At 73.0% G+C, this 10440-nt stretch overlaps 1 protein-coding gene across 1 annotated transcript; it reads right to left on the bottom strand.

Moving 5' to 3' along the window:
* Positions 1–32: 32 nt before the first annotated feature.
* On the bottom strand, positions 33–10440 carry MBD6 (methyl-CpG binding domain protein 6). Its single transcript, XM_044994978.1, is given in 15 exon segments — positions 33–937; positions 940–955; positions 1152–1227; positions 1331–1383; positions 1464–2036; positions 3253–3422; positions 3501–3678; positions 3904–4115; positions 4118–4483; positions 4669–6024; positions 6332–6503; positions 7043–7145; positions 7247–7377; positions 8061–8202; positions 10309–10440. Coding segments are annotated over 13 exon segments (4269 nt in total). The 5' UTR covers positions 7354–7377; positions 8061–8202; positions 10309–10440; the 3' UTR covers positions 33–50.

Raw genomic sequence — 10440 nt, 5'->3', positions numbered from 1 at the left:
GGGGGGGCGCCCGGCACTCGCCACACACCGCAGGCTTTTAAATACACATTTTAATAATTGATACAAAACACCCCCAATCCCCGCGGAAGAGCCAGCGGCGCTCGGCCCCCAGCGGTTAAATTAAGTGGCTCCCATGGGAAAGCGCCGGTTCCAGCCTCTACCAAAGCAAGGCCCCTGTCGGTGAGGGGGGGCAGGGCCCAGCCCCCGCTTTGCATAATTCCCACCAGCGGCCTGGGAGCGCGTAGTGTGGGTGGGTGGCGCTGGCGGCGCGGCCGGGCCCCGCCAGCCGCCGGACCTGAGTGTTCTCGGAGGAGTTCAAAACAAGGAAAAAGGAGGCTGGGGCCCGGTGCCCCACGGCTGAGCCGGCGTCCCGGGCCAGGCACCCCCCAGGCTCTGCCCATGCCCGGGCCGGGGCCACGCTTATTGCTTTGTACCATTGCCCAGGGGGGCTGCCCCCCCGGCGAGGGGCACAGGGAGGTTTTTGGTGAGCGGGACGTGCGGTAAGCTAACCCCTGAGGCGTTCCTGGCCCTGCTGAGACCCGCAGGCCTGAGGTAGGGGAGGAGCCCTCCCCCCACAGCCTTGATACCGAGGGGGGGGCAGAACGGCAGTCTGGGGGCAGCACAGGCTCGTGCCCCCCCGTAGCGCTGCCACGGCTCCCTGGCATTTCCCTGCATTGCAGAATGGCTTCAGAAGTGCTTTGGCAGGCCGCGGCCCGGCACTGCCTCCTGCTGGGCGGAGCGGGAAGTGCCCATTGCCAGCAACGGCACCTGCTCCGGGCCCCCCACTGTCCACAGGGCGCCCCCGGCGGGGGCTCGTTCCTGGCTGTGGGTGGCCGGGCCTCGCTCGGCTTCGCCTCCCCTGGGTACCTCTGGGCCAAGGCTACGTCACCAGCTTCCTGCGGCGGTTCTTGGCGGGGCGGCCAGGCCGGGGGCGCCGCCCGGAGGCCCCGTCCTCCTGCGGGGTGAGAAGGGAGGGGGCTACTAGATCGATGCCCCGAACTGGGGCAAATTCCCCCCCCCCCCCCCCCCCCGGGGCCTGTTCTGGGCTCAGCCCCTGGCCTGTGGCTGTTGAATGAGACAGACAGAGGGACCCAGACGCCCCTGGGGGGCACCTGTTCCCGTCCCGCCCCCTGCCCAGCGCTGGCACTTACGGTGGGGACGGAGCCTGGCTCGGCGGTTGGGCCCCTCGCTTGTGGCGTCTCCAGGCGGGTGCTAGGCCGGGGGGTGCTGCAAAGACAGAGCACGTCAGGGGGGAGGGAATGGGGCAGACTGCACCTGCCTGGGGGTTGGGGGGGGGCCCAGGGGATCCCAGGTCTCCCCCCACACTCACCTGACCTTCCTCCTCCGGCCCCGGCGTGACGGGCGCAGCCTCCCAGGGTTCCCCTGCAAAGACAAAGGACGTGGCTGGGTCGGGCACGGCCCTGGCTCCCCCCAGGCATGGGGAGGGGCCCCCCGTTCCGTACCTTTCTCTCCTCTGCTTTGCTGGGGGCCAGCGGGCTGGCCGGGCCTGGCACCGGGATCTCACCGTTGCACCTCCAGGCCGGGTGGGGCGGGTGCCCCGAGGGTGCTGCCTTCTCGCCCGGCTCACCCGCCTGCCCGTTGAAGTGCCGCCGGCTCCCCCAGGCCCCGCGGCCCCGCCTGGCCCCACGGCGGGCACTCTTGGTTCTGCGGGGGGCCGCCCGGGGGGGGATGTTGCCATTCAGCCCCTCCCCGCTGGGTCGGGCCCGTTTCAGGGGGGTCCTGGAGCAGGGGGGTCCTGCGGCGCCTCTCTCCAGCTGGCCCACGGGGGTGGCAAAGCCCAGCGCTCCCTGCTGGCCCGGCCCGGCCGGCTCCAGGGGGCCTGTGGCCGGGCAGTCCGTGGCCCTGGGCACTGCAGGGGAGTCTAAGGCACTTGGCAAGGCAGGGGGGGCAGCGTCCGTGCAGAAGGGGGCGAAGGGGGCCGGCGGCTCAGGCTCCGGGACGCTGGGCGGGTTCGGGGAGGGGCCTTCGCTCGGTGCCGGCGCCGGCTTCTCGGGGGCGCCGAACCCAGGGCTGAGCTGCCAGGGGAGGAGAGGGAAGAGCCGTGAGGGGGGCAGGCCCAGCAGGAAGGAGGGGGACCCCACCCCTCTACCCACCCCCGAACCCCCCACTTCAGCTATTGGCCTAGCTGGCTGCATACGCTAAAGTATTTGCATCACATGTCCCACCCAGAGCTGCCTAAACCACCATCCGTCCCCCCCCCACAGCTCCCCCCGCCTGCCCCAAAACACCGCCCCCCCGCCCAGCTCCCCCCGCCTGCCCCTGAAACACAGCCCCCCCCCACAGCCCACTGCCATCCCCAAAACACAGCCGCCCCCGCACAGCCCCCCACTGCCATCCCCACAACCCCGCCCCCCCGCCCAGCTCCCCCCGCCTGCCCCCGAAACACAGCCCCCCCGCACAGCCCCCCACTGCCGTCCCCAAAACACAGCCCCCCCGCCCAGCTCCCCCCGCCTGCCCCTGAAACACAGCCCCCCCACACAGCCCCCCACTGCCATCCCCAAAACACAGCCGCCCCCGCACAGCCCCCCACTGCCATCCCCAAAACACAGCCCCCCCACCCCCCGCACAGCCCCCCCGCCTGCCCCTGAAACACAGCCCCCCCGCAGAGCCCCCCACAGCTCCCCCCGCCTGCCCCAAAACACAGCCCCCCCGCACAGCCCCCACTGCCTTCCCCAAAACACAGCCTCCCCCCGCACAGCCCCCCACTGCCGTCCCCAAAACACAGCCCCCCCCGCACAGCCCCCCACTGCCTGCCCCCAAAACACAGCCCCCCGCCCAGCTCCCCCCGCCTGCCCTCAAAACACCGCCCCCCCGCCCCGCGATCAGCTCCCCCGACTGGCCCCCCAAACAGCCCCCCCCGCACAGCGCCCCACTGCCTTCCCCAAAACACAGCCCCCCCGCCCAGCTCCCCCCGCCTGCCCCTGAAACACAGCCCCCCCGCACAGCCCCCCACTGCCACCCCCAAAACACAGCTCCCCCCGTCTTCCCCAAAACACAGCCCCCCCGCCCCGCTCCCCCCGCCTGCCCCAAAACACAGCCCCCCTGCACAGCCCCCCACTGCCGTCCCCCCCCACAGCTCCCCCCCCGCACAGCCCCCCACTGCCATCCCCAAAACACAGCTCCCCCCGTCTTCCCCAAAAAACAGCCCCCCCGCCCCCCCACCCAGCTCCCCCCGCCTGCCCCTGAAACACAGCCCCCCCGCACAGCCCCCCCCGCGCCGCCGGCCCTCACCTGCAGCAGGCAGGCCAGGGGGCTGGAGCTGCCCAGCGGGCTCAGGACGGGGGGCTGCCCCTGGAAGAGCTGGAAGCCCAGGGGCGCTGGCAGGCCAGGAGGCAGCAGCTGCGGCTGGCTCTGGAGCAGGGGGCCCCCGGCCCCCAGGGGGCCCAGCGCCGACAGGTCACCTGGGGGTGGGGGGAAGAGAGTCAGTGGGGGGCGGAGTCCTGGGTGGGGACCCCCCCAGCGACCGCGGCCCCACTCACCCAGCAGCGCAGCACTCAGCAGCGGGCTGACCAGCGGGGGCAGCAGCGGCTGGAGCCTCCCGGAGGAGCTGGGGGGCACCGGGGCGCTGCCGAAGGCGCCAGGGGGCTCGGGGGCCTCAGTAGTCGTGGGCGTCGTGCCGGTCGAGGTAGGTGCCACGGGGGAGCCGGCGACGCCAGGCTGGGGGGGGCAGAACGTAGCATCAGGTCCCAGAGAGCAGGGCTGGGATGACGCCCCCCCCCCAGCCCACCTGGGGCCACCGCCCCCGCCCCAAAGACAGAGCAGGGCTGGGCTGACGCCACCCCCCCCCCCCCCCCCGAGACTGGCTGGCCACGGAGGGGCTGAGTGCTCCTTTCCCCGCCCCCCAGCACTGAGAGACGACACCCGCCCGGGGCCCGGCCTTACCTGGGCGTCGGGGGCTGCCAGGCCGGCAGCCAGCAGAGCCGAGTGTAAAGCTAAGACGGCGGGCGAGGCGGGCAGCGCGGGGAAGAGCAGGGGCTGCAGGGGCCCGTCCGGGAGGTCCCCCTGGCAGGGCGGGTCGGGCAGGGGCAGCAGGGCCGGGAGGAGGCTGCCGGGCTGCTGGAGCAGGTCCAGGCCGGGCAGGCCGAGGCCCCCAGGGGCAGCAGGGGCGACTGAGGCTGGCTCTGCAGCAGCGAGGCCATGAGCAGGGTCTGCAGCACCTGCCCCTCGGGCTCGCCCGGCAGGCCCAGGGCGGGCAGTGGCGCCTCCCCCGGCCCCGGGCAGCCCAGCAGCTGGGGCTGGCTCAGGGCCAGGGAGAAGGGCAAGGAGCCGAGGAAGCCGCCCGGGAGGAGGCCAGGGGGCAGGGCGCCTCCGAAGGGCAGCGCCTGCTCCTGGCCCAGGAAGGGGAAGGGCTCGGGGGCCGGGGGCGGCAGGCCCCGCTGGCCCCCCAGGCTGCCCTCCCCGGCGCCGCTGCAGGGGCCGGAGCCCGAGGCTGCTTTGGTGGCGGCTGCCGAGACGGTGGCACCTGCAAGGGAGAAGGGCTGGGTCAGAGGGGACCGGCGGGTGCTGCCCCCGCCCCCAGCACATGCCTCCCGCCCCATGCCCCCCACCCCTGCCCTGAGGCTCTGGCATCTTCAGCCAAAGCCCTGCCTGGGTTCCCCTGAGCCAGCCCCATCCCCTGCCCGGCTCTCACCCCCCGGGGGTCCCTACCTGCAGCGCTGCTGGGGGCGGGCGCTTTCGGCTGGGGGGGGCTCCCTGAGGCCGGGTCGGAGGAGGCGGAGGCCAGCTGGCTGAAGAGGCTGAGGAGCTGGCTGTTGAAGTCCTGGAAGGAGGGCAGGAGGCCGGGGGGGCTGTCGCCCAGGGGCAGCGGGGGCAGGCCGGGGGGCTGGGCGCCCAGCAGGCTCAGCAGGGACGACAGCGGCTGGCTGGGGGCGAGAGGGGTCAGGGGGCTGCCCTTGGCCTCGCCGGGTGGTGGGGTGCCCCCCGGGGGCGGCCGGGGGGGCTGCTCTCTGGGCCAGGCCCGGTGGGCGGGGGCCTCCTCCAGCCCAGCCGGGCCCTGCTGCGAGTCCTTCAGCAGGCGCAGCACGGTGGGGGCGCGGCGCTGGCGCCGGGGCTTGGGCAGCGCCCGCCCGCCCACCACGGAGAGCAGCACGTTGGAGCCCAGCAGGCGCCCGGGTAAAGTGCTAGAGGGGGGCTCGGCGGCGGCGCGCCGCTGGCTGGCCAGCTGGGCCTTGGCAGCCGCGCTCAGCAGGCTGCTGGCGGGGAAGGAGGGGGCGCCCGGCTGCTGGAGCAGCTGGCTCAGGGGCAGGCCCAGGAAGCCGGGCGGCCCCTTGCCCTCGGGCACGGCGCCTAAGGGCACTGGTGGGTTATTGCTGCTTTGGTTGGCTAAGGCATTGCTGGGGGGCGCCTCGTCCTTGCAGGGCTGGGGGGGCCCTGCAGGGGGCCGGGGGCCCAGCAGGGGCCCCCCAGGCTCGGAGGAGGTGGAGGAGGGGCGGGAGCACTGGGGGGACGGCTCGGCACTGCCCCCTGGCGACAAGGCGGAGGAGAGCGTGGCGGAGGCTGCCAGCCTGCCGAGGGAGGCGCCTGCGGGCAGCGGGCAGGCGCGGCTGCTCCAGGCAGGGGCCCCCTCGGGGGGCGGCGTGGCGGGGACCGGAGGCTTCCCCAGTGGGCTGGGGGCAGCAGGTGGCACCATCTCGTCCGCTGGGGGGAAGGGGGAGCCGAGGGGGAAGGGCCGGGGGGCCGCGTCCAGGGGCTCCAGGCCAAAGCTCTGCAGGGGGCAGGCCGGGCGCCCGGGGTAGGCGCCGTTGGAGGAGCTGACGCAGGGCGTCCTGCCCGGGAAGACGTCCCCGAAGAGGGCGCTGTGGTGACGTGGGAAGGACGACGCCTGGCTGGGCCGGGTGCTGGTGGGACGGTCTCCGGGGCAGGCCAGGCAGGGATCCGCTGGGGCCTTCTCCATGGGCTGGGGCTTGCCGGGACCCTCGCCCTCCGGGCCGGGCGCTCTGCCGAAGGGCGCTGGCTGCTGGCGGCTGGCGATGCCCGAATGGTACGTCTGGCTCAGCCCGGCCCCTGCAACAAACGCGGGGGGCTCAGTGCCGGGGGAGGGGCAGGAGTGAAGGATGGGCCTTGGGGGCGCCCAGACAGGCCCGGGGGGAGGGGTGGGCACAGATGGGCCAGGGGGGCACAGACAGGCTGAGGGGGAGGAGGGGCCTGGGGGGTGGATGAGCTCGGGGGGGGGCACAGACTGGGTGAGGGGGAGGAGGAGCTGAGGGGGGGAGGAGGGGCCCGGGGGGGCACAGACAGGCTGAGGGGGAGAAGGAGCTGAGGGGGGGAGGGGCCCGGGGGGGGGAGGAGGGGCCCGGGGGCTGTCTGGTACCTGGGCCCAGGCGCGGCAGGCCCAGGGGCGCGGCGCTCTCCATGCTGCGGTACAGGGTGGCCATGGCGACGGTTTTCCGGCGGTGGTTGCACAGCTTGGTCATGTCCTGGTCACCCCGGGCCCCGGCCCCCCCCCGCGGCACCACCACGGCCACCGGGTTGAAGTTGAAAACCTGCCGGGGGCAGAAGAGGACGTCACAGACGCATCCTGGGGGGTCCTGGGAGAGCTTGCGGGCAGGGGAACCCAGGGCTGGGCTAGCAGGGGGCTGCGGGTTGGGAGTGAGGGGCACCAGCAGAGCCGGGGGGAGGGGGCACGTCCCCAGCCCCTGCCCACTCTGACCCTCACTCCTGACCCGCAGCAGCTGCCGAGGAGGACAAGGAAGCCGAGCCCAGGGCAGTGTGTCCTGGCAGTGCCCGTCCCAGGCCCCTTCGCATGGGGCGAATCCCCCAGGGCTGGAGTTGGGTCCCCCCAGGCTGCAGCCCCCAAGCCAGTGGAAAGCTGGAGGGTGAGACCCCCAGGGGCATCATGCCCCCAGCCCGCCTGAGCCCCAGGTCCCCCCGCCCAGGCTCCAAGCCCCCTGGCCCGCAGCCTGCCCGGCCCCAGGCCCCCCGGCTCCAAGCCCGCCTTGGCCCCAGGACCCGTCCCCTTTCCCCCCGCCCAGGCTCCAAGCCCCCGGCCCCCAGCCTGCCCGGCCCCTGGTCCCTCCGGTACCTTGTGCACGTTGAGCGGACACTCCAGGCCGCACTTGCAGGTGCCGTCTGTCAGGAGGTAGGCGCGGGTCTGCTCCAGCGAGGTGAGATTCGTGCCACTAGGACTGAGAGAGGATGGGGGGGGGGGGGGGGGTCAGGGCAGGCTGCCGGGCCCGTCCCGGAGCGGGGGGGGGCTGCGGTGCCACCGCCGAGGGGGCAGCCCTACCTGATATAGCGCACGGCACCTTCCTCCACCTTCCGCTGCCAGCCCACGGGCACGGCCACCGGGCACCCACCTGGATCTCCGCCAGCGGGCTCATCACCACCATTCATTGTGCCCCGGCCTCGCTCGGATACCTGCCGGGGCGCTGGGTTAGCAGGGGATGGACAGACCGGCCCCGCCAAGCAAGGGGAGGGGTTACGGGACCCAGTGGGAGGGGCTAAGTGGGAGGAGTTATGGGATCCAGTGGGAGGGGCTCAGTGGGAGGGGCTATGGCATGGGGCGGGGCTGGATCCAGCTGCCCAAAGACTCCTGGGAGCAGGAACCAGTCTGAGCAAGCAAAGGGGTCACCCTGCTCCCCTCAGGGAACAGCCAGGGAGTTGCTCACAGGAACACCTAGGGGGCTGCGGGGCAGGAGTGAGGGGCACCGGCAGAGCTTGGGGGGGAGCCCAGGGCTGGGCCGGCAGGGGCTGCGGGTCGGGAGTGAGGGGCACCGGCAGAGCTTGGGGGGGGAGCCCAGGGCTGGGCTGGCAGGGGCTGCGGGTCGGGAGTGAGGGGCACCGGCAGAGCTGGGGGGGAGCCCAGGGCTGGGCTGGCAGGGGCTGCGGGTCAGGAGTGAGGGGCGTCAGAAGCCTGCATGTTCTCATCCCCACGCTCCCCCAGACCCTAGAGTCCTGTAATCCCCCCCCACACACACACCCACCATTAATCCCCGGCTGCGCCTGACCTACTAACCGCTGCCCGGGCCCTGCGGCGAGAAGGCAAACAGCTGCTGGCTCCTTTAATCCCCCCCGGGCCCCGGCGCGGGTCTGGCTCCTACCTGCTCATGGCTGCGAACATGCTGGCGTTAAGTGCGCGCACGCTGCCCTCCTGCGCTCATGGCCAGGCAGCCTTGCCCGGGAAGCGCCGGCGGCTCCGTCCTCCGCAGCTGCGAGTTCGCCGCGGCCGATACTAGCCCACGCCTGGAAGAGGGGAAGGAGGGTCCTGCCTCAGTGCCGGCCTCAGCAGGGTGAACAGGGGCAGGGCCTGGGGTGCCCGGCAGAGACCTGGCTCCTCCCTGCCGAGGTCTGAGCTCAGGCCCGTGCCTGGCGGGCTCAGCTCCTAGGCACAGGGCAGCGCTGAGTCCCGGGCGCAGGGACCCTCACTGCTACCCCCGGGCTACAGATGGGGACACAGACGGAGAAGGGGGTTAGTCAGACGGCACATAGTGAGTCAGAGCTGTGGAGAGAACCCAGGAGTCCTGGCTCCAGCCCCCTGCTCTAACCACTAGTCCCCCGATCCCAGAGCTAGGTCCAGACCCAGGATCCTGGCTCCCGTCCCTCCCCTGGGCGAGCTAAGGAGGCGCCCAGGTCGATGTAGGGGCCGTGTCTTCTCCCGCAATGGGAAGGTGTCACTTGAGTGGCCTCAGGGAGCCGCCCTGGTGCTGCGGGGTCCAAGCACGGGAGGACTGGGGCTCCCCAGCGAGCCCAGCACCTGCCTCCCGAGGGCTACAGCTCAGCAGCGTTTCTGCTGTGAAATGCACCAGAAGCCTCCGAAACTGGCCCCCACCGCGAGCCTGTCAGGTCCATCCGAGCCGCCAGAGGCCGGGCAGCAGCAGGAGAGGCAGGGTTTACTCCAGGCTCCCGGGGCTGCGATGGGGCGGGATTCTCTCGCTAGCTCTGGGGCTCAAAATGCAAACCGAGGGGCTCGGACACAGGGAGCTCGGAGGTGGGAAGCCAGGACACTCATGCGGCCTGCGGCTCTCTCTGCCCAAATGCCGAGGCGAGGGGCCTGGGATGGGAGGCCGGCTCTGCCTTTGGGATTCGGCACAGCCTATATACGCAACCTAACAGCGCCCCAGAGATGATGCCCCCCACACCAAGGGACGCTGCCAGGATCGGGGCCCTGGAAGTCCAGATTTCTGAGGCTGATCCACAGGATAAAAACACAGGAAGACGCAATTAATAGTATTTCCCACCCCACCCCCCAGGGATCTTTGGGGAGGGTTAAAACAGCTGCCACATCGCACCCCAGAGGTGGCTGCATTTCAGTGTCAGGCCCAGTGACTCCTATGTGGGACAGCAGGGGCTGGTTGCAGGGTCCCAGGAGTCCTGCAGGGACAGCGTCTGTTAGCGCCCAACAAGGCCCAGGGCCGGGCACTATACGCCAGCGGCACCACTGTACCCGGGAGTGGGAGAAAACAGGGCTCAAGCTGCTAAATAAGCAGAGCCCCAAGGTCTAGGGCCGCTGTCCCGTCTCTGAACCAGCTGCCGGACTCCAGCCTCCTGCAGGTCCCAGCCCAGCAGCCCGTAGCTCCACGCTGCAGGCCCCCAGCTCAGACCCAGGGCGGCAGCGCCAAGCCGGGGGGCTGCCAGCTGCGGCTGGGCCCGGTACCCTAGAGAGAGTCGCCCGCACAGCCGGACAAATGCACCCGCCCCCCAGCCTGCAGCCCCAGGGAGGGGGGAGCGGGCCGGGATGGCATCGATGCCCCGCGCCAGGCGCTGTACAAGCCCAGATGCAACCCGGTGCCTAGGGAGTCTCTGATCTAGGCAGGTGGCAGGAGGGAGGCCCAGGGCCCCCTGCACTAGGCTCCACTCCCCCATGGGGCTGCCGGGGCCCTCCCCCCATCTCACAGGCACCAGCCACCCTCCGGCGAGGCGGGACAAAGCCAGGGCCGGCAGCCGGGGGTCCCGAGTCCCAGCAGCCGCTGCGACCCCGGGACCCTCGGGACCGACCGGCGCGCGGGGACCCCCGGGCTGGCCCCGCCCCGTGTCCCTGCAGCGCCGGGCACACGGGACCCGCCGGGCCGGGCTCGCTGCCCCCGGACCCCCCCCCGGCCCGGGGCCCTGCAGGGGGGGCGCCCCCCCCGCGGCCCGTGCAGGGAGCGGCCCCCCCGCCCCGTGTCCCTGCAGCGCCGAGCACACGGGACCCGCCGGGCTGGGCTCGCTGCCCCCGGACCCCCCCCCGGCCCGGGGCCCTGCAGGGGGGGCGCCCCCCCCCGGCCCGTGCAGGGAGCGGCCCCCCGCGGCCCCGCCCCGCAGGGAGCAGCCGGCGCCCCGCGCGGGGGGGCGGGGGAGCCCGGGCCCTACCTCGGCTCATGGCGGGGCGGGGGGGTCTCGCGGCGGCCCCTCGCGCCCTCCCCCCTCCGGAGCGGAGCCCGTGCCAGGAAGAGGAGGGGGCAGCGCAGGGAGCTTCCTCCCGGGCATGCGCAGTGGGGGCCA

Source organism: Mauremys mutica, chromosome 20, assembly GCF_020497125.1.
Source record: "Mauremys mutica isolate MM-2020 ecotype Southern chromosome 20, ASM2049712v1, whole genome shotgun sequence".
NCBI classification, from domain to species: domain Eukaryota; kingdom Metazoa; phylum Chordata; order Testudines; family Geoemydidae; genus Mauremys; species Mauremys mutica.
The sequence above is the reverse complement of the archived record's forward strand: the minus strand, read 5'-3'. Positions and strand labels throughout refer to the sequence as shown.